The sequence below is a fragment of the Dicentrarchus labrax genome, unplaced genomic scaffold (genome assembly GCF_905237075.1).
Source record: "Dicentrarchus labrax unplaced genomic scaffold, dlabrax2021, whole genome shotgun sequence".
NCBI classification, from domain to species: Eukaryota; Metazoa; Chordata; class Actinopteri; family Moronidae; genus Dicentrarchus; species Dicentrarchus labrax.
The window spans coordinates 4,093,941-4,114,465 of record NW_026136702.1 but is presented as its reverse complement, the minus strand read 5'-3'; the positions used below and the strand labels follow the sequence as shown (position 1 = coordinate 4,114,465).

General features: G+C 39.2%; 2 protein-coding genes across 3 annotated transcripts in view; one reads left to right on the top strand and one right to left on the bottom strand.

Moving 5' to 3' along the window:
* The first annotated feature begins 40 nt into the window (after nucleotides 1-40).
* Nucleotides 41-12,072, top strand: tm9sf3 (transmembrane 9 superfamily member 3). 2 transcript variants are annotated; one of them, XM_051376022.1, is made up of 15 exons: nucleotides 41-239; nucleotides 1,783-1,978; nucleotides 2,084-2,206; nucleotides 3,399-3,559; nucleotides 3,978-4,055; nucleotides 4,554-4,685; nucleotides 4,883-5,073; nucleotides 5,654-5,748; nucleotides 5,843-5,973; nucleotides 7,197-7,336; nucleotides 8,101-8,169; nucleotides 8,255-8,401; nucleotides 8,609-8,692; nucleotides 8,792-8,868; nucleotides 10,393-12,072. In XM_051376022.1, the coding sequence occupies exons 1-15, from the start codon at nucleotides 138-140 to the stop codon at nucleotides 10,458-10,460; spliced, it is 1,794 nt and encodes a 597-aa protein (XP_051231982.1). In that variant the 5' UTR covers nucleotides 41-137; the 3' UTR covers nucleotides 10,461-12,072. The 2 variants fall into 2 exon arrangements, with proteins under 2 accessions (XP_051231982.1, XP_051231989.1); XM_051376029.1 differs by having other exon boundaries at nucleotides 42-239; nucleotides 4,907-5,073.
* Nucleotides 12,073-12,232: 160 nt separating this feature from the next.
* The window catches only part of prdx3 (peroxiredoxin 3), an 8,436-nt gene continuing 143 nt past the window's right edge, over nucleotides 12,233-20,525 (bottom strand). The window contains exons 2-7 of the mRNA XM_051376105.1: nucleotides 17,083-17,176; nucleotides 15,019-15,160; nucleotides 14,773-14,908; nucleotides 14,448-14,551; nucleotides 13,226-13,391; nucleotides 12,233-12,427 (exon numbers count right to left, since the gene is read on the bottom strand). Coding sequence (XP_051232065.1) covers nucleotides 12,377-12,427; nucleotides 13,226-13,391; nucleotides 14,448-14,551; nucleotides 14,773-14,908; nucleotides 15,019-15,160; nucleotides 17,083-17,176 — 693 coding nt within the window. The 3' untranslated portion in view covers nucleotides 12,233-12,376. The remainder of the gene's footprint in view (nucleotides 12,428-13,225; nucleotides 13,392-14,447; nucleotides 14,552-14,772; nucleotides 14,909-15,018; nucleotides 15,161-17,082; nucleotides 17,177-20,525) is intronic.

Sequence of the window (20,525 nt, the reverse complement as noted above, 5' to 3'; positions counted from 1 at the left end):
TTTTACGCCACATGCGTACGAGCGACAGCATCCCTAAAAAAAAAAAAAAAAACTGCCTCTGTCATACAACCAGGAAGAAGGTGGGATAGCCCCGCGAAGCTAACAGCCCCAGACTCTCCGCTCACTCCGACCCGACGATGATGGGATCTTCCAGGTGGAGGGTGGCAGCAGCAGCAGCGGCCTGTCTCACCATAGTGGGCTTTTTATTACCTGTCGACGCAGACGAGCACGAACACACGGTGAGAGGCCGATAAAAGAGAGAGAGAGAGGGAGAGAGAGAGAGAGAGAGAGAAAGGGGGGGGAGGCTTGGAAATAATGGTGCTCTGTGTAACCTGCTAGCGGTAGCTGCGACGGCTAGCTCGCCTGTAAAAGGGAATTAAATGAGTCGCAGACGCGGGTTTGAGTCCACTGCTCGGCCTGGTGTGTCTATGTATCGATAGGAGGGAGAGCTATCGATACATATTGGCGGTCAGTTAGTCGGCTAACTGACCGCCACTTATCGGCCTAAGTGCTTATGGCTGTCGGTTGTCTTCGCTAGCTCGTTAGCACGTCTTCCTCACACACACACACACACACACACACAGAGAGAGAGAGAGAGAGAGTTAGGCTACTTGGTTGGTTGGTTAGTTTAATTTATTAGACTAAGAAAGCTACGTTGCTTTGTGAGTGTGTTAAAGCTTTTAAGGCCTCAAATTAATGATTTAAAAAAAAAAAAAAAAAACACGGTTTCTTGGTGTTTTTATCTGCAGCTGTTACCATTAAACACCGGTTTTAAAACGGGAGGGCCTCTCTCTCTCTCTCTCGTGTGTGTGTGTGTGACACCTTTTTTTTAATTACAGCAGATTAATAAGTTAATAAGACCCTCTTCCCGCATATAATCCAGGTGTTTTCATGCGTGGAGACTGTTGGGTTAGTGGGGAAACGGATGTAACTTCTTCGACTTGTCAGCAAACATAATGAGCTGATATATGGACTTTCTATAATGTGACACTGACGCAGCGATAAGAGGCACATTGTCTTTATGTTTGCATGCATTTGAATTCAGACAATTATAAGGTTACTTTAAAGTGTGTTATCTTTTTTTTTTTTTTTTTTTTACACCCACCCGCTGCTGTCTGAATCTAACGCATCTGCAGCTGTGGTGCTGGTTTTTAATGCTAGTGGCTGGCTTTTATTAAAAGTTATAATATGATAAATAATGTTTTTTATTAGGGGGAGCCATTGCATGTTAATAAATCAAAAAATAATAGACAGCTTTGGCTGCATAAACAGTGAATCATTAAATTAAAAGGCACATAAAAACGACTTAAAACAAAGGTGAATACATGGATGATATTGTAATAAAATGCACTTTATTATCATTAACATTTTGTGTCAGGAACTCCATTAAGTTCCTCCAGATGTTTAAAACTCTCAGCTTTCCTTTACTAATAGAGTTTTTTTTTCCATTGTGACACTTAATAATAATATTAGCCAGCCTTTAGCTATTGCTCCTTTATCTTGTAAGAGACACGAGTCTATTAATGCACGGTCATTCTTCTTAGCAGTAAAATCGCTTGGATAAATACCCAGAATGCGTAACTTAAGCAAATAAGGGGATTGTCAGATCTGTCACTGACTGATCATGTCAAGAAACTCCTTTTTTTTTTTTTAGTTTTCCTTCCAGCGTTGTGTCTGGCATATTTGGATAAAAGTTAGAGTAACAAATACCTAGAATATTGAACTGGTCGTGTAGCATTTCTGGACTTCACAATAAGAGTCCTTGCTCTTTTCCCTTTGCAGTACACAGATAAGGAGGAGGTAGTTTTATGGATGAACACAGTGGGGCCTTACCACAACCGACAGGAGACGTACAAGTACTTCTCTTTGCCCTTCTGCGCGGGCTCCAAGAAGACCATCAGTCATTACCACGAAACACTCGGAGAGGCTCTGCAGGGAGTGGAGCTTGAATTCAGCGGCCTAGACATAAAGTTCAAAGGTACTCTACTGTTACAGCGACTTTCACCTGTTGAGCACATACGAGCCGATCGCTTCCTTTCCCTGTATCTCACATAAATGATGCTGTATTTATGATCCACTGTAGATGAAGTCATGCAGACAACGTACTGTGAAATTGACCTGGACAAAGCCAAACGGGATGCCTTTGTCTATGCCATAAAGAATCACTACTGGTACCAAATGTACATAGACGACCTGCCAATCTGGGGTAAGTGATACATCAGTTCCTTTTTATTGTTTTCTGACTTGGTCTATCGGCGTCATCTTTCTCGTTCTCAGTTTTGAGTCGCTTATTTTGCTCAATGGCTTCACGTATGAAGGTCTGCAGTGACATCCTGTCAGTGTGGTTATCTTGATATTGGAGAAGTTAAACCAGTTCTTATTCATGGGTGGGACTGGCCATTCATTCTTGGCCAACCCACTAGCGGAGTAACAGTACACACAACCATGTATCAGATGGCTTATTAAAAAGCATTCAAGTCAGTACGTGTGGTGGATGAAATAATTCAGCATGTTTTTTGTTCAGAATCTGTCGAACAATGGTTGATTAACGTTGTGGGACGTTAAGAGTTACTTTTAAATGTGATTGTGATGCACATTGTAGAGCATTGGTATTGTGACTTACAGTATTGGTACATTCACATGTGGAAACGTTTAACATCAAGTTCCTCCATTGTTGCTCCTGTGCTGAGCATATTAATTGCTGTCACTCTAAGGAGTTGTCTTGTGATCTGTCACATACGTGGTAGTTTGTACAATGGTGCCACTCCTATAGTTGCTCAAACTACTCCCACTACTTTAGCTGATGTTGTAGGATGTGGGCGAGGCGCTGGCTTGGCTTCATTTACTTAGACAATTCTCCATGTTGTATGTTACATACTCATGCCTTAAGCACAATAAATAGACTTTGACCCCGCATCCGGGTTTGCCAGCGTTGTAACTGAACCAGCGCGGTTATCATGTTTGGTTGAGGTTGTTCACAGAACAGCAGAGTTGAGTACAGTTGAGGCTCCACTTACTACAGTGCCTTTATTAGATCCAGCACACCTGCCTGAGGTTGGTCAACTGGAACCTAAACATGCAGAGCTGGAATAACGGGGCAGCCAGTTAAGAGTTGATTCAAAGCTGATTTGTACAGAGTAAGAGATTATTTACGGTGGCCCGCAGGGACAAACGTTGATAACAGCTGAAGCCTAAAGACTGAATGTAACAGATGAATACAGATTATGCCGTTACAAAGTTAACAAGCAATGAAGCAAGTGACCTTTTTATTTGGCATTTACACTCCCTGATTATTAATGTTATATAACCGAAGGCTCAGTGTTTGTTTACACCTGCCCGCTTGACCATTTCTGTAAAGACCAGATCTCTAAATCAATGCACAACAATTTCTTTTTAAGGTATCGTCGGTGAGGCAGATGAAAACGGAGAAGATCACTACCTGTGGACGTACAAGAAACTGGAGATCGGCTTCAACGGCAACAGAATTGTCGATGTAAATCTGACCAGTGAAGGCAAAGTCAGACTTGTGCCCAACACAAGAATCGCAATGTCTTATTCTGTGAGTGCACTCATTGTATGTCTGCAGTATGTGTCTGTATAAATGTGATTGGGCTCAGGTTATCTAAACATGTTAATACATAAACATAAAGCCACATTTCCATTCAAAGTACCTGAAACCTTCAGCCTGTTGTCTGCGTTTCCACCACGGTCTAAAGACCCGTGAGGATTAGGAAAATTAGTCCGCTGACATATGAAAAGGCTGTTTTTACATACGACTTTACAACAGCAATGACCCCATATAAAGCAGAGATCATTTTCATACTACTGTATTTCTTCCTGTATTCTGTATCTAACATAAACTCTATTACGATGGGTCAAAGCACAACAAACAAAGCTGGTTTTGCAGCTGCAGCTTTACTGCTTGGTCCTAGTCTCCTCCTGCTCCACACAGCTTAAATAAACCTTTCCTATCACAGGTGAAATGGAAGAAGTCGGATGTGAAGTTTGAGGACAGATTCGACAAGTACCTCGACCCATCCTTCTTTCAGCACAGGGTGAGTTGAATATTATACGTTTGGTTTTCAGAGATCTGTGCGTCATCATTCAGGCCAAGAATGCCGGTGGCTTGTCGTAACAGCACACGTGCGTGTTGCCTTTCAAAGGGTACGAGCCGAGCCTCGTACTGTAGCAGGTACGGTGTAAATGACCAGCCTGGTAACTTTTGGCTGACTCTTAAACTCCTGCATTGTGGCAGGAATCCAGCTGTGCTCTTTCTAAAAGGAAGTTTGGCTGATTTTAAGAGTCAGAAGTCTGCAATCCACCAGCTGCTACAGCCGGTGGGGGAGAAGGTTTGTCTCCTGCCTTGACTTGTAGAGTGAAGCTCAGGGATTTTACAAATGAGTGTTTGTGTGATTTACCTTGAAATATCCTGAGTGATGCATTCAGCAAGTTTGTACTGAAAACACTCAAACACAACTACACAGTTTATTTTTTTAATGTATTCTATATAGATGTAATAAGCTTTATAACGTGGATACTTCTTTTTTTTTTAGATTCACTGGTTCTCCATCTTCAACTCCTTCATGATGGTCATTTTCCTGGTGGGTCTGGTGTCCATGATTCTGATGAGAACGCTAAGAAAGGATTACGCAAGATATAGCAAAGAGGAGGAAATGGACGACATGGTACGTTTGTGTTGACTCGGCAGTTTGCTGAGTTGTGTTCTGTATGTGAAATAAAATTGAGAAAAACATTGTTTTATGGGTTATAGTGAATATCTTGTTCCTACTTTTTACATAACAATGATGTGCAGGATGTTAGTTTTGACTTTATGGTTTGCAAGAACTTTTTTTTTTTTTTTTTTTAATTACCTCTCATTTAGCATTTTGATGCTGTGTACCATCAGGACAGAGACCTGGGAGACGAGTACGGGTGGAAGCAGGTACACGGTGACGTGTTTCGTCCGTCAAGCCATCCACTGATCTTCTCCTCGCTCATCGGCTCCGGCTGCCAGATCTTCTCTGTATCCTTCATCGTCATCATCGTCGCTATGGTTGAGGATCTGTACACAGAGTGAGTAACTGCCAGATAAATGCCCGGTTGTGAGTTGTGGGGTTGGGGTCAGAGACCAGGTTCCCTTCTGGACCCCGTTCCAAGGATTTGTTAAGCTCAGAGTTTGATGAATCTCTTATCAAATACTCTCAGTTAATATATTGCCTAGAGAAACATTCAGATATGAGATGTCAAATAAATAAATCTAAAACAAATCTGTAATCCATCAGGAAAAAACACATTTGGGGGTTTTTGTTTTGTAAAATTGCTGAAAGCAAAACCTACGTTCAATAATCAGATCCATATTTTAAACTACTGTCTGGATAAAACAGAAGTTAAATTGAGTTAAGAAGTATTAGTTGTGTACTGTGGAAAACCACACAATGAATGGGCCCTTAGAGGAAAGGAAGGAAGGTAATGCTTTTACTAAGGAAACAAGTGATTGTGTGTGTGTGAAAGGTAATCTGCATGTGTTTGTCTGGTCCAGTTCAAGCCCTCTATTCAAATGTAGCTTAAAATAATACATAAATAGACGTCAGTGCAGAGGAATAAAGCTCAAACACTGAGGGAGTTGTGGACTTCATATCATCTTTCTCTGCAGGAGAGGATCCATGCTGAGCACAGCCATCTTTGTGTACGCTGCCACCTCCCCTGTCAATGGCTACTTCGGGGGAAGCTTGTACGCAAAACAAGGAGGTAATAAAAAAATGTCCATGCATCACATTCTCTCTTTCCCTTCCTCTTTTTAAATTCCTCACTTTATGCCGCTTGATTTGGTTGAATAATACAGGCAGGAGATGGATTAAACAAATGTTCATTGGAGCCTTCCTGATCCCAGCCATGGTGTGCGGGACTGCCTTCTTCATCAACTTCATCGCTATCTACTACCACGCCTCCAGAGCCATCCCATTTGGCACCATGGTAGGTTTGACACAGCAGCATCTCCCTGAAAACCACAGAGTTATGAAGACACACTGCCATTGAAGTGACATAATAGAGTCATGGAGGTGTGGCGATTATTCAGTCACAAATATTTAAACTGCCTTGAGTCCTTGAAAATGTATTTCTATAGTTTAGGACAGAAAATGATCCTTTGCCTCATCTAAAGAACATTAAAAACAGATCACATTGTATATAACAGATTCCACATGACACTGGTTCCCATAATCCTTCGCAGTTTTTTTTAAATTCTGTTGCTGCAGTAAGTGGGAAAAAAAAACCTCCTCAGTTGCTTAATTACAAACAGCTGTTTTTTTTTGGCTCCACACAACACTCCAGTTATTTTGTGTCCATCAGCTCAACATGAGATTTATTATAAGTGTCAAGTAACCATCTTTAAAACCAAACCATGAAAAAAAAGCCATCAGCCCAAAATTATTTCAACAGAGCTGGAAAATCTGGGGCAGTTTTAGTTTTCATTCATTTTATTTATGAGCTTCTCTACATTCTATATATCTAAAGCCAGGGAAGGTAAACCAAAAAGTATCCCCTCCTTCTCAGGTCTCCCTCCAAAGCTGCTCCCTCCCGCCCCATTGTTGTCTTCCCTAATCAAGTCCAACAGCCTCATGTCTCATTCATACATAGTTTCAACATACCACAAATAACACCCCCCCCCCAACAAACCAAACCAGATAATTACCTGTTCCTCAGTTCCCACAACTGTTAAAAAGCCACATCACTGTCAACTCTGGTTTGACCTGTTGCTTCATCCAATGTTTTTGTTGTAGCCTTTAACACTTACTTGTGTGTTTCTTTTGGCTTTTTCTTTCATTGAATGAAATGATTGGCCGGTCTAATTACAGGCCTGTGACATACTAGATTTGTTTTTATTATATTATTTCTGTGTGAATGTAAAGAGAATTTCAACAAATATAACAAATTCTTCTGAAATACATTATGTACCCTAGCTTTGATCAGCATTGGTGTTTTTGGGGCATTTGTAGCTCTAAATTTAGGCTATGGGCATTAATTATGAAAATTATGGAATCAAGAAATCCAGCACCTGAAATTATTTAATTATTTTATTAAATGTCATTGCACCAACATTCCTGGAACAACGTCAAAGGATCTGAAAACACCCTGGATGTTGGCTGTAAACACAGTCCGCCCAATTATATTGTAATATTAATTCTTGTTTCCCGCAGGTCGCCGTCTGCTGTATCTGCTTCTTTGTCATCCTGCCGCTGAACCTCGTGGGGACAATTCTGGGGAGAAATCTGTCTGGCCAACCAAACTTCCCCTGCCGGGTGAACGCTGTGCCGCGACCGATCCCTGAGAAGAAATGGTAGGTGTGGCTGGGAGTCTCTGAGTACAGGAAATGTTTAAGAAATTGCCTTGGTGACAACTGGAGAGTTGGAACAAAATGTCAAAAACAGCAGATATTCTGCACACACTGTAAAGTAGAACTGGTTCATTTGTTTACTTAGTTGATAAAATGTCTAACCCTTATCTGCAATCCAAACATTTTCAGTTTACAAAGATATAAAAGAGAAAAAAATGATGGATTTTTACAAGATAAATCAGTTGAATACACACAACATGTCAAAGTGTGGTGATTAAGTAATCATCCCAGTACCGCTGTGCAGCATACGATGTGCATTCAAACTTTATGTCATGCGGTGTATTTATGGTTGGGGGGGGTGATGACTGAGTGGGCAGAGAGCAGGAAGTTGTACTTAATGCTTGAAATGAATTCTAAGTGTTGTAGAGCCCGTGTTCAAGTGTTAGGCATCAGGTCTGAGGAAGAAAATGATTTTGCTGTCTGCCCAAACTCTTTGGGTAATGAAAAATAGCAAAGCAATAAACTATGAGTGCACTAACATTTACAACCTGCTGCCAAGCGCCGTGGCCGGCCGCCAGCAGGAAATGGTAGATGTAACTTCAGGCCACTGTCAGAATTTGGTTGAATTTCCAACTTGTTGCGCTCCTTTTTCTTTTTCCTTTTTCCTTCTCATAACACAATAAGTCATGTATCCTCGTCCTGGAGGGGGCGAGGATCGGATGTGGATATGGCGTTGTATTCTTATGTTGAATCTCGTGATCTCTCAGGTTCATGGAGCCGGCCGTCATCGTCTGCCTCGGAGGAATCCTTCCATTCGGGTCCATTTTCATTGAAATGTAAGTCTCTGCTGTAATACTGGGGGGGGGTGGTGAGATGTTGTCTGCAGCAGGTGACATGTTTTATTTCCTTATTTATTATTAGGTACTTCATCTTCACATCTTTTTGGGCCTACAAAATCTACTATGTGTACGGCTTCATGATGCTGGTCCTGGTCATCCTGTGCATAGTGACCGTGTGTGTCACCATCGTCTGTACGTACTTTCTGCTCAACGCTGAGGACTACAGATGGTGAGTGTAACCGTGTTTTGTGGTGAAATATTAATATTTGAGAATATTTGCTATAAACCTCGTGTTTTTCTTGCCTCAGAACCTAAACAAGAGCGGAGTTGAGTAAATTATTAATGATTCAAATGTCAGTAATGAGTCAAAAAGTGACTACTGATGGAGTCAGTTGGAGCAGTTACTTTAATTTCCTGCTTGTCTTTTCTCTTTTAGGCAATGGACAAGCTTCCTCTCTGCTGCATCCACTGCTGTTTATGTTTACATGTACTCCTTTTACTACTACTTCTTCAAAACTAAGTAAGTTTTTTTTTCATTTAAACACCGGCAAACATTTTTAAATTCATCCAGTTAAAAGAAAAAGAAAATCTTACATGTTTTATCCTCTTTGTATTTCAGGATGTATGGACTCTTCCAGACATCCTTCTACTTTGGCTACATGGCTGTGTTCAGCACTGCCCTAGGAATCATGTGTGGTGAGTCCTCCATCACGTTGTTTAAATACCGTAGGACTGTCATGGACTAAAGATGCATAATAATCACAGAATTAATCTCTTATGAACTTCAGATTTCGTTTAAAAACTCAATACAAGAGATTTGGAACATACTCCCAACTTCATCATTTGTCTTAGTGACAAATTAATGTAAAAGATGTTTTGGCAATCACAATGTGATTAATTAGCTCAGGGGCAGAGCTTTTGAATTGAATTTTTGGGCCGTTTCCAAAGGATTGCGCCCAACGTGAAGACGTATTCTTATCCTAAACATTTTTGTATGAGGTTCACTTGTTGCCAAACCCTCTTAACTGCGTGAACTTGTTGTAAAAAAAATGATTTGTTTCAGCCTGATGAATGCCGCCTGTTTATGAGGAGGGTCACGTCCATTTTGAATCGGCATAAATAAGTCTTCATTCACAAAAATGTCAGCGAAGAGTTTCACACCGCTGAGCTTCAAGTCCTGTTGCCAGAACTCAGCAGATGTAAATATAAAATGTAGCAGCGTTGGTATTCGTAAGGGATCCAAATCATTAGTAACTATGAATAATGCAGATGTGTCGTTTAGAGCGCATAGTGACAAAGATAAAGAGGGTTTGACAACGTGCTGCTAAACCAAAGCAGTTTGGATGATAGGTGGTCAGAGGATGTGAGAACAGAATGTCGCACAGCAGGTTGAATACAATGTAGGATGTTCCTTTTGACAGCGACCTGCACCTTAACACCTCTCAACGAACTGGAAAAGGATGATAATTAAAGGGTCTGTAACACTGTACATGACTCCTGCAACAGGGCTAGACACAAAGTCTAAAACACGACTGTTACAAGTTCACTCCTACGTGCTGCTTTCATTATTTGATTATATTTTTTTTTTTAGGGCAGCCTGCACGTTTTTTCCACATCGGTTCTTCAGCTTTAAGTGCAGTTAAATCGACTTTTCCTCACCAGCTGCGAGCCAAACTCATTATTCAGTTTGAAGAGTAATAATCCAAGGCTGGCAACTTTTAAAGCACCTTTGTGGAGCGCTCTCTCCCTAGTCTGCACTAGCCACTTCATGGTGCCTCCTGGGTTTGTTGGATGTTGCTCAAACCTTTATTGGATACCTTTACCTGTAATCATTTTGTCTTGTGATTGATTTACCGGAAAAGTAGGCCTGGAGGGTGATGCTTGCAGTTGCAGGCCACCTAAAACAAGGTGTCTGTAAAGAGTCTAAAATCGAATAATTGGAATTTTAAGCCTTAAAATTGCTTAAATATGATTTTGACAGGTCTTAAAAATTATTAAATGATGAAAAGGTTACTTTTCATTGTTCTTGGGGGGGGGGAAATGTGTATTGATCATGCAACAACTAATCCGACACAGAACCAATACAGATTTTCCTTTTTATTTTGCCAGTATGGATGTGAAATGGGTCTTGAATTGCATTCATAATAGTCTGAAGTCTCAGATTTAACCTGTTGAAACCTGCAGAAACGCTGTAAAAAGAAACACATTTGTTTGTTCCAGGTGCCGTCGGATACATGGGAACAAGTGCCTTTGTGAGAAAGATCTACACAAATGTGAAAATTGACTAAGCAGCGAAGCAGCAACACAGGGATATTAAAGGATTTGCCTCTGTGTATCCTGAAAGACGGCGGGCACAAGTCATTCTTTATTACTTTTCTTTCTTGCAAAGAGATTGTGAGAATCTCACTTTGTACAATGTAGTTTTTCCATTTTCTGAAAGAATTTCAACGCCGCAACTCAAAGTGAACAAGAGCAAATCTGCGGGAAGAGATATCAAACACACGGTTCTGTTTTTATCAGTTGCTTTCAAACAAATAACGTTGGGGGCAAATGTTTAAGGCTGACATGGCTTCTCCTTTCCAACCCAGTCCCACCTGAGACCAGAGAACATAAATGTTTATTGATGGAATAGTGTAGCTCTCTTCAGTGAAGAGGCCTAAGTGTATTGAAAGCCTTTGTTCTATTGTGTCAGAATATTGGAGAGTTGGGTTTGTGCCCGTGTTCTGACTTGATTTCTATTTTGTATTCTTGAAGTCACTCAAAATATCGTTACTACACAAGTACAGTAGTCTCTTCTGATTTACTTCCACAGCAAAAAAAAAAGATGAGATATATATATATATATTAAAAAGAAAGCTGTCGTCACTCCAGAATCATTCCCCCATTTTGACGATTCATAATTCCCTGTTACAGTAGCAATCCATCCAGTTGGTGAGAGATTTTAGTCCTGCTGTAGTTTACTGTACAGACGAGAACAGAGGGACTGATCAACAGTGGAGGTACAGTAGGAACAGATTTTTAAATGGATGTTTGATGTGATCCCATTTCCCCGTTCAGTCGGGGTTTTCTTAATGTTTGGGTTTGAATGAAGTCTACTTGTAAAGATAATATATGGATGGGGGGGAGTGTATATAACCTTAATAATGTACCTTTAGATGTAGATCCCAAATGTATTTTCGTTGTACAGATTTACTACAGGGTGTTTTTTTTTAAATGAATCGTTCAGTTAAAAAAAAAAAAAAAGAGATTTTGTTTTGGTTTTTTGTCTTTGTTTGGTGCTTGGGATGGGGCTGGTGGCGCTGTTACATCTTGCCTGAAATTGCATGAAGTTTTCACAAAACCATCTGCTCATCAAACTCCACTTCAGTCAGCGCTGTCAGTTGTTTGTTTTTTTTTTGTTTTTCTCTGTCTCAAAATGGGTAAAGGTACATGATGACCGGTGGGCCTGCTTACAGACTCTCTTCTTACTTTGATTTCATATATTATTTAAAGCTTTAAGAGGCTCTACATCTTCTGGTAAGCCATTTCCCCTCACGTCCTTTCTGTTGCCTAACCTGAAACATCATTTGTGAATGTCGGAAGGAATGAGGCGATTGCTTTGTTTCCGCAAACATACTGTACAAAGTGAAGTTTATGTACACTTAAAACTAGATGTTTTCATAACCACACACAGTGCTGCGGAGTGTTTCAACTGCTTTTTTCCCCATTTTGTGTAAATACAGTATGTACCCTACTTGTATGAGAAGTGGCAATGCCTTTTTTTTTTTTCTAATTTCCAGTTCTTCCCCCACTGAAGTTGATTTTGGCACCTCATGTTGTGTACCAATGTCTGATTAGACATTTTGAACCTGCATATTAACTTGCTGTAAAAAGAGAAAATAAACATGTTTATGTACAGGGGTTATTAAGTGTGATTAAATATTTTTGGACTGAATTGTTAGATAATGCACTGTAGATGTGTACTGCAGTCACAGGACTATACAGTAGTTCAGTCTGTTCGATGCAGAGTATCAAGGGGGGGTAACTCTGAACTACAATCACATGAATCAAAACAAAGAGCTGTCATTTATAAAGAATATATTTATTAGGGTGCGTTTACGAGTAGATACAACCTATAAACTGTAAACTAAGAGTGATAAATGGTTTTTAGATCGTAGCATTCACTGCTTTAGGTGTAAGAGTTGACTTGTGAACTTTGTCTTCTTCAGTTGACTTTTTCAAAGTACTCCTTTGATCCCTCCGGGGTTGGTTTGATCTGAAAAGCAAACAGTTACATAAAATGAACTTTAAAATCTAGTTTCCACTGGGGCTGGTGAACCTAATGCACATTTTAGAGCATGCAGCAGTTTCTTCAGATTACAGATCACACAAACACTGCTAGTAAATAATTAAACAAAAAAATAAAAGGACAGTGGGCAGCATATTAAGTCTGCAACAGAAATAAACTGGGTGTGTGGATTGAAGAGGATTCAGACGTGTGGACTCGAGTCATAAATTTGATGATTTTGGAGTCGACAAAATCAAAAAAAGGTTCTGTAATTTGGACATTGGGTTTGTTCGAAGTGAGCCAGGCCTGCACTGATCACCAACTACAGGCAGCCTACAGATTAATCATACAGATTAATCAACAGGATGTAAATAGTTCAGTGACTTCCTATATATTCTTTGAAGGATGTCACACTCGACTCCTCCAGCTGCTGCCAACTGATCTTATCCACTTTTTCCGGATGAGACGAAGCTCATCTCGACACCTTTTAACACCATTGACACGTAACTTCACTTGAGCCGTTTTAATTGAAAATACCTGATACCTGCCCCCAAGCCCAAAGATTAAAAAGTATGTTATTTAAAAACTGGGCCATGAATCAATGCGTCTCCCTTCTTTTCCTAAAACAACTAATATTAACGTTATTCATTCCCAGCAAGTCGATACTCTTCGAAAGGTTCTACTGAGCACCACATTATGACTTGTTCAGGACTCAAAACTCAAACTTTAGGACTTGAGTTGCACCTCTGGGATTTACAGAAGGTATCAGAGGTTGAAGGAACTCACCGTCGGGGACTTGGGAGTCCAGCTGGCCGGACACACTTCACCGTGGGTCTCCACGAACTGGAACGCCTTCACCAAACGAAGGGTCTCTTCTACACACCGGCCCACCGGCAGGTCGTTCACACTCATGTGCCTCACCACACCGCTTGGATCAATGATGAACAGGCCCCTGAAACACAATCGTAACATGAAAATAAGTTCTCAAGCATCTTTATAAACAATGGCTATAAGGTTCTCTACAAAGTATGTTTTTAAAGACCACATTAATGTATAATATACTATGATAACACTATCATACAATCAATAAAAACACAAAATCTGTACCATAAGTACAATATTTTGCAATTCATAAATTAGATGAAGTACTGCAGTGCTGCAGAGATTCCCTGGTCTACAAAACCTTTTCTCCAGATTGAAGACCCCCCAACATTCAAATCATGATTTTATTGGTTTTTCCAATGACAATTAAATTTTTTATGTAAAAATGATGATTTCAACACTGATCATGAATCATCCATCAAAAATAATCTCAATATGATGTCTTTACCATATCGTGCAGCCCTCGTTAAATGACGAGCCCTTAAAGGACATCACACCTACTGTTTTGTCTTTTCTGTTTCTTCTCTGTATTTTACCAGAAAGTTATAATACTGCAAATAAACTACACAACTCAGAATGTAGTCAAGATAATGATATACCTGTAAATTGTGTTGAAAAGGACATTTTAAGATTTAAACATTCGCATTAAAGCGTAGAGTTGTTTAGGTACCAAAATCAGAAATTCCTCTGATATAGCCCAAAAGTACCAGGTATTGACAGTACCAGGTACTCTTTCTCTCTCGTCCACACTCCCAACCTTCCACCAGTTTGTCACATGCACCACCAGAGACAATAAGACCTTGGACCTGCTGTATGCAAATGTTCCTGTTTTTTATATCTGTATTTATTTCACTCAAATGTTGCTGTAACAAGTAAATTTCCCCATTGTGCGATTAATAAAGTTATCTATCTATCATATCGGCAGTACCTGGTATCGTATAGGCAGTACCAGGTATCGGCAGTACCAGGTATCGGCAGAACACGTGCCTGTGCGTTGATCCGATACCACAGATTGTTTTTTGCCATGAAACAGGACCTTGCTACGTCCCTGCGGTGTCCCGTTCACCATTTTTTACCCCAGGATAGTGAAGTGAAGTATAAAATGGTATTTGCATAATGAACCCACCTCAGTGCAATGCCCGGACCCTCCAGCAGCACCCCGTAGTCTCTAGAGATCTGCTTGTTGAGGTCAGATAGCAGGGGGATGTGGATGTTGCCCAAGCCTCCAGTCTGACAAAACAGCATCAAATAACAGCTGTTAGATCAACACTGACACAATAACTGCTGCTAATGCAGTCAATAACAATGTGTTTCAGATTCATTCAGACAGCACTGGCAGGTCAGTCATTTACTACCTTTATGGTCCACATCAAAGGACGGATGAAATAACAGATTGAACCTTCGCACAACGTGTCTGCTACTGAATAATCATTAAAAAGGAGGGCGAGTACCTTGCGTGGAGTGTTGATCCACGCCAGGTGGGTGAAGTGCGAGTCCACAGAAACTCCCACCACCTCACAGTTAACGTCGTGGAACTCACTGGCCTTGTCGCTGAATGAGATGATCTCTGTTGGACAGACGAAGGTGCTGCAATATAACAGAGAGACATGGTCATCAGTGGAGGTACCGAAAAATATTTGAGTACCTTTACGTATATTTAAATCAGAGTCAGGGAACGCCACCGTGTATAAACTCACAAATCGAGTGGGTAGAAGAAGAGGACCAGGTATTTGCCCTTGAAATCAGCGAGGCTCATATCCTTGAACTCCCCATTGTGTACAGCTGTGGCCTTAAAAGCCGGAGCAGGCTGAGTGACAGCGGGGGTCCATCTGGAAGTGCCTGTTAATAGAAAAGTCAAACACAATTTATTCATTCATACTATTTGCTTCACTCCTGCAGTGTCCAAGCACGGAGACATCACACTGAAAACTGGAGACGTCTCTGAAGTGAAGATAACATTTATGTAACATGCCTTCCCTCATTTCTAATATAAAAACTAGTCTGATTGATGTCAATATTGATTTTAGAGGGAAAAATTCACTGATTATAGATATAAATAACTTTATTAAAGAATATTTAAGTTAAATATTCTTTTGACATTGATCTAGATGAAAGAAGTGAATATTTACTGATGGGAGCTATTTACAGAAACTTTGAAATTCCCTTTTTAAAAACTAGTAACGACACCAAAGCAAGAATATTAGAAGACTTTCGGTGGAAATGTTTGATGATACAATCACATCATATCAACTACAAATACCAACTATTAGAAACTAATAGTTTTTCTGATTGGTTGTGAGGTGATAGGGAATATAATTATAATATTGTGATATTATTGTCCAGCAGTAATCTAATGATGTGCTTTTGAAAACACATTAAAGAACAATGAAAGATCTATTTCACCTACATTATCCTGGTTATTCAGACTTACTGACAGAACTAGGGCTGCACAACAACAGAGGATGATAATTTTTGCATCACAATTTTAATTTCACTGAAAAAAACAATAAAAATCACAATGATACCAAATCACATTTGTTGTGACACAGTTTCCTTACATCAGAGAGATGTTGTACTATGTAGGGAGAGATGAACCAACTCAGATTTAACTCGAGGTTATAAAGGAAAGTCCTTGTTGACAATCTGTTAGAGAACTCTGTGCAAGTACTCTGGTGTTAAACGGTTCGACGACGGTGATTAAGAGGTTAGTTAGTTGAGTTGGTGTTAATCTGAGGTAGTGAGTGTTCAGTGTGATTGAATACAACTGCGGTAAATTCCCAAAATTAAAGTGGTGAATTAAAATATCTCAGAAACTGACCCTTTACTTAATTAACTAACGGGGATTAAAAGCAAGAAAGTGAGCCTGAAAAGTCCAAATGTATTGAATGAAGTATTATATGAATTTAAAACTGCTCAGACATGGCACCTGAGAACTTTAAGCCCTGAATTAAAATCCACTCCCTAAAGCAGCGGGGCTGAAGGTCAACCTGTGTGAGTGTAAAGCTACTGTTAGAATAAGTCAGTCGCACCAATCACTCTGGAATAAAGTGCTCTGTATACAGGCCCAGTTTATATGTAAGTATTTCTATACAGTGAATGACCTCCGACTGCATAAAAAGCTTTAAATGGGAACATAATAAATGTAGAAGCTGGCAGAGATGCTGAATTCCCTCAGATGAGACTTCATGTCTTTCATAAAGAACATCATCAGAGTAAACTACGACACTGAACTCCCTCGTCCTCCGCAGTGAGACTCACAATCCAACATCTCCCAAATGTACAGAGGAGAAAACATCCAAGATTTAGGTTTAGACGTGGAGCGTACATTGCCGTGACGACGTACCTCAGGGGTGAAACTTTTGAGTTAACCTGGAAGTTACAGCTGACGTCACAGAGTTATTCCTGCAGTAACCTGGATAAGCCAGTTACCTCTCTTCTTAGTGCAGCCCAGTGGAGATTTGTAGTTCCAGGGCGGATCCTGCCGGTGCTTTTGTTTCGTTTTAATCCTTTTATCAAGAAGACTGCAGTGGATATTCCACTTGGCCATATTAATTAATTAAAGAAGCTTGAGAAAAACCATCCAGATCTGCCAATTATTTTCTCAATTAACTGATGAATGAAACACCGCCAGTGACCAGGAGGCCAAGACACAAACACAAAGATAAGCAGTTTACAGATTAACCAATATTAAGGCTGCTGGATTAACCGTTTATGCTCTTGCTGTTTCATAAAGTAAGTTATGACTCTGGTTTTGTACGTACTGGTAGAGAAACAGGCTCTCTGAAGAGGACCAGCGAGGACTCTTCCATGCTGACAGGCTGCTGTGACTTTCAACCCTGCTGCTGCAACTCTTGCCTGAAAAAAATCAATCAATTCAACATGAATAATCCACAAATACACAGAAGAAATACTATTTGGTTAACCTGACCTGGTTTTGTGTCTAAAATATAGTAAAAAATATATATATAAATCCAAAGATATTTGATCTTTTATGTTTGAAACAGATTAATTTGTCCTCCTCGAGGGGAAAACACGTCCTTCCTCTATTATTTTCATGGATTTCTTTTGCTGCTACCACTTCAGAGTCTAGTGAGCAAAGGTCGTAATGTGAAAGATGCTCAAGAGCTCGACAAGGCTTGTTAAGAACCGCTAATGAATGCAAGACTGTTGTACGAGCCGCGGATGAAGTAGTGGGCGACGTTCGACGCCAACAGTCTGAACGCCCTGTGCCAAAGAATTAATGACGAGCTCAACCTCGTTCGAGAGCTTCGATTGTTAGTGAGATTTAAAGCTTATGTTAACATACTGAATAACTGTAGATTGAAATATTAATACTTTAATTTCAACTTAAAAAACATTAATACAGCTCTAAAGAATATATTTAAAACTCAGGATATTGCATGACTAGGTCTTTATATTTAGTTTATTCTACATTTATAACATTTTAAAAGGTCCAGTGTCTTTGAATGTAGATAAAAACGTCTCATTCTAAGGTAACAAAAACAAAATGATTCTTATATTCAAGTGATTATACACTAATAAAAACATACCTGTGAACATTATACTACATTACTGACAATAGATCCTCCTAAATGTTTCACACTGGACCTTTAAAAACAGCTCTTTGGTCAACAAGGGTTGTTTTTAAAATGTGCTTTATAAATAAATGTAATTTGATTTGATCTTAAACACCTGCTTCAGTGAACCTGAACAGCTTCTAACTGCACGAGAACAACTTCATCTAATACTTTCATGCTTCCAACTGAAAACCTGCAGCTCCTCTTTGCAAACATATACCAACATATAAATGAAGATAAAGACTTTTTAGTACACGTTTTGACACATAACAGCAGAATTTATGATAATAGATATAATTAATATTATTAAAAGGTGGATTTTGATATTTACTGACAAAAACGTCACACAAAAAAAGTATCAAGACAAAAAACTGAAATATTGAGTTTGTACATCGTTGCAAACTCGCATCAATTATTGTAAAATAAAAACATTCAGTATTTTAGTTAAATATTTACAGAGAAACTGGCACATATATTCATTTTATGAATTTTACTTGATTGATTGTACAGGAATTACACAGAGCGAGAATATGAAGGTTAACTGCTGCGAAGTTTCAGCGGGAAATGTAGTCGGATGATACGACTATAAAACATAAATACACATATTTTATATATACAGTGGGTACGGAAAGTATTCAGACCCCTTTAAATTTTTCACTCTGTTTCATTGCAGCCATTTGCTAAAATCAAATAAAAGTTCATTTTATTTCTCATTAATGTACACTCAGCACCCCATCTTGACAGAAAAAAACAGAAATGTAGACATTTTTGCAAATTTATTAAAAAAGAAAACCTGAAATATCACATGGTCATAAGTATTCAGACCCTTTGCTCAGTATTGAGTAGAAGCACCCTTTTGAGCTACTACAGCCATGAGTCTTCTTTGGAATGATGCAACAAGTTTTTCACACCTGGATTTGGGGATCCTCTGCCATTCTTCCTTGCAGATCCTCTCCAGTTCTGTCAGGTTGGATGGTGAACGTTGGTGGACAGCCATTTTCAGGTCTCTCCAGAGATGCTCAATTGGGTTTAGGTCAGGGCTCTGGCTGGGCCAGTCAACAATGGTCACAGAGTTGTTCCGAAGCCACTCCTTTGTTATTTGAGCTGTGTGCTTAGGGTTATTGTCTTGTTGGAAGGTGAACCTTCGGCCCAGTCTGAGGTCCTGAGCACTCTGGAAGAGGTTTTCTTCCAGGATATCTCTGTACTTGGCCGCATTCATCTTTCCTTCAATTGCAACCAGTCGTCCTGTCCCTGCAGCTGAAAAACATCCCCATAGCCTGATGCTGCCACCACCATGTTTCACTGTTGGGATTGTATTGGGCAGGTGATGAGCAGTGCCTGGTTTTCTCCACACATACTGCTTAGAATTAACGCCAAAAAGTTCAGTCTTGGTCTCATCAGACCAGAGAATCTTATTTCTCATAGTCTGGGAGTCCTTCATGTGCTTTTTTGGCAAACTCTATGCAGGCTTTCATATGTCTTGCACTGAGGAGAGGCTTCAGTCGGGCCACTCTGCCATAAAGCCCCGACTGGTGCAGGGCTGCAGTGACAGTTGACTTTGTGGAACTTTCTCCCATCTCCCTACTGCATCTCTGGAGCTCAGCCACAGTGATCTTTGGGTTCTTCTTTACCTCTCTCACCAAGGCTCTTCTCCCACGATTGCTCAGTTTGGCTGGACGGCCAGGTCCAGGAAGAGTTCTGGTCGTCCCAAACTTCTTCCATTTAAGGATTATGGAGGCCACTGTGCTCTTAGGAACCTTGAGTGCTGCAGAAATTCTTTTGTAACCTTGGCCAGATCTATGCCTTGCCACAATTCTGTCTCTGAGCTCCTTGGGCAGTTCCTTCGAACCCACATACCCACTGTATATTATATATATATACACAATTTTAAGTGTGTGTCCTCGTTAACTGGCAGACCTTACTGTAACATTTACCACAGAACAGACACCATTAATTAATATTAATTATATTGTATTGTGTTGTGTAACATTACTGTCACAGAGCAGATTAATAAAATCCTTAAATCATTAATTCATTACTCATCACTAATTATTGACTATCACAAAGTCAGTGAATATAGTACTTTTTTCATTAATATGGTGCATGATTATATAATAATATATAATATAATACAATATATTATATTATATATATTATATAATAATATATAATATAATACAATATATTATATTATATATATTATATAATAATATATAATATAATACAATATATTATATTATATTGTATATATTATATTATAATATATAATATAATAAAATATATTATATATTATGATATAATATATATAATATAATATATACAATATATTATATTATATATATTATATTATAATATATATTAATATATTAAAATATATATGAATATAATATATATTAATATTAATTATTATAATAGATTAATATAATATAATATATTATAGTATTAATATTAAATTAATTACTTCACTAATTACCTTGAGAGAATATAATAATTATTAGAGTATTTAATATCGATCAGCGGCCGCGGACCAGAGTTTGATCACCACAGTGAGTCAAATGTGCGACACACACACACACACACACACAGGTGACTCGTTCATCGATACCTCGCTAATCCACTATTGATTA

What these genes read in the sequence shown, in the direction of transcription:
- tm9sf3 (XM_051376022.1), top strand. Translation starts at nt 138, where the DNA reads ATGATGGGATCTTCCAGGTGGAGGGTGGCAGCAGCAGCAGCGGCCTGT. An exon ending in GAATCGCAATGTCTTATTCT is followed by an intron (nt 3,560 to 3,977) that starts GTGAGTGCACTC and finishes TTCCTATCACAG; the next exon opens with GTGAAATGGAAGAAGTCGGA. An exon ending in GTTGAGGATCTGTACACAGA is followed by an intron (nt 5,074 to 5,653) that starts GTGAGTAACTGC and finishes CTTTCTCTGCAG; the next exon opens with GAGAGGATCCATGCTGAGCA.